The sequence below is a fragment of the Vigna angularis genome, chromosome 6, assembly GCF_016808095.1.
Source record: "Vigna angularis cultivar LongXiaoDou No.4 chromosome 6, ASM1680809v1, whole genome shotgun sequence".
Taxonomy (NCBI): Eukaryota; Viridiplantae; Streptophyta; class Magnoliopsida; order Fabales; family Fabaceae; genus Vigna; species Vigna angularis.
In genome coordinates this window covers 12,386,948-12,389,421 of record NC_068975.1, presented here as the reverse complement: position 1 = coordinate 12,389,421, position 2,474 = coordinate 12,386,948, and the positions used below count along the sequence as shown (strand labels likewise).

The window sequence follows — 2,474 nt, the reverse complement described above, 5'->3', positions numbered from 1 at the left end:
CTAAAAAGGTGAAGAAGTAGCCTGAGCATCCAAGATCCTCCTTCAAAGGGGTGGAAGAGAGAGTGTTTGCTTCGTCCCAGCCAAAGATACAAACCCTAGGAAACCCTAAAGCTTATATACTATTCGTAAATTACAGAAAATTAGGCCCAAGCCCAAAAATAGTGCCGCTCAATGGTAAACTACCGCTCAGCAGTAAGTGCGTGAGTCGTTTTCTCCCCTCAGCGGCCATTTTGCCCCTCAGCGGTTCTCCCGTGAGCTCCTGAGTGCCGCTCAGCGGTAAACTGCCGCTGAGCGGCAGTTGCGGCTTCTACTTTTACACTTTTTGATGTCTTTTCTGATTCCATCTCTCTCCTTCTTCACTTCTTTCACTAAATTCACCTTAAAACCTGCACAAAAACACTGAAATCAAGCATAAACCTGTCCAGCTCTCTTATTTCTAAAAATATGAATAAAAGTATGAGTTCAAGCTAGTTTCTAAGTATAAAGGTTGCTTTTAGTGTCAATTTTAAGCATGAAAATAACAGTTTTTCAACTGTTATCACTTTGCAGGAATGACAACATCTACTGATGGATGCTGCTACGATGAATGACAGCCCATTTTTGTGAACTTTTCTTTTTAGTTGATTTAATTGTGTGGTTTTGATTTGATTTTTTTTTCTTTGTGTGTTTGAGTTTTTTTTTTAGGTTAAATGTTGTTTCTGATGGCAATAATGATAGCATCTACTAATGGATGCTTCTAAAACATCTATTGATGGATGTTGCTATGATAAGAATGATGAATGACAACATCTACTGATGGATGTTGTTATGGAAGAGGACGGTGACTAGACATCTACTAAGAACGCATACTTCAAGTGTGGTGGTAAAATCTTCAGCTCCAATTTGTTTTCCTTGACTTTTTCTTCTGTGTTGATCTTTTCCATCTTATGCAAAGGGACTTCTTTCAAATCATCCAAGCACTCATCAATCAATTATTCTTCTTTCTCATTCAATTCTTCACAAGTGTCAACTAGCATCTCCTCTAAAAGAAAAATACCACTTGCTTTCTTCTCTTGTATCATGCAAATTTTGTCAAGAGTATCAAGATGGAAACACTCCTTGTCATCCTTTCGGTGAGCCATAGCTTCAAAAACATCAAAATTTACTTCTTCATCTTGCACTCTCACCTTCAGTTTATCGTTTTCCACATCAATCAAAAGTCTTGCAGTCTTCAAAAAAAGTCTCCCAAGAACATTTACATCCTCCTCCATCTCCATGATAACAAAGTCCACAGGAAATAGAAATTTTTCTACCTTCACAATCACATCTTCAGCTACCCCATAAGGATATTTTAGAGATCTATCTACTAGTTGAAGAGTCATCCGAGTAGGCTTGAGTTCCAAACCTTCAATCTTTTCAAACATGGAGAGCGCCATGAGATTGATACTGGCTCCCAAATCAATTAGTGCCTTTCCAATAGAGATATTCCCTATAGTGCAAGGAATGGTGAAGCTTCCTAGATCTTTTAAGTTGGGAGGTAGAAGCTTTTTATGATAGTACTGTAGTTTCCTTGAACTTCAATTGTTTCCTCTTCAATGTACTTCGTTTTCTTAGTGAGGAGCTGCTTCAGAAATTTAGCATATGAAGGCATTTGTTGCAAGGCTTCAGAAAAAGGTATGTTAATCTCCAATTTCATAAAAATCTCCATGAAACGCTCAAACTATTTTTCTTTCTCCTTCCTAGAATAATTCTTCGGGTAAGTGATGACAAATTTAACAACACCGAAAACGGCGCCACAAACTTGTTTAAACCTCGGCAAGTGTGACCGAATCGTATCAAGTAATAAACTCGGTAAGACCAAGTATCGTTCTCCCAAAGGACTCACGGCCTAGTTAGTTATTTGATTCGTTGATTATTTAAGACTTGTGAACGATTGATTGTAGGTTTTTAATGCAGAAGACAGTAATTAAATATGTATGCATGAATGTGATCAATGACAAAAAGAGTAAAACAAACACGGGATGAATTATATGGATGAGTATGTTGTTGAGGTTATCAATTTCATCTTATCCACTCTCATATACTTTAGGAATTCATCAATCTTTTCATCAATGTTAATGCCACTCTCTAAATTACCTTGTCAAGAAGGCCTATCCTTAACTACGAGTTCATACAATTCCTAGCATTCCTAGTAATTAGTTCGGACAATGATCAATGATCATGACAATGAATAAGTTAAACACTGCATGCTTTGAGCAAAGAGGAAAAACACTAACAATTAATCAAAGAAAGCATGTATCTCAAATAAGATTTTTAAACACAAATTTCGTATATGAGAGTTTCAAAGATTACATTGATTCCCCAACAACAATACAAGGTTTAGTTCACCATATTCATGGTGAATCTAGATGAATAATAATGAAAGAATGAAAGATAAAACCCTAGAAAGGTAGAGAGGTAGCCTGAGCATCCAAGATCTTCCTTCAAAGGGGTGG

General features: G+C 36.8%; 1 protein-coding gene across 1 annotated transcript; it reads right to left on the bottom strand.

Moving 5' to 3' along the window:
- Positions 1-971: 971 nt before the first annotated feature.
- LOC108344113 (uncharacterized) lies at positions 972-1,415 on the bottom strand. The gene has a single exon (XM_017582581.1). It carries the CDS (start codon positions 1,413-1,415, stop codon positions 972-974), a length of 444 nt encoding a protein of 147 aa, XP_017438070.1.
- Positions 1,416-2,474: the final 1,059 nt, after the last annotated feature.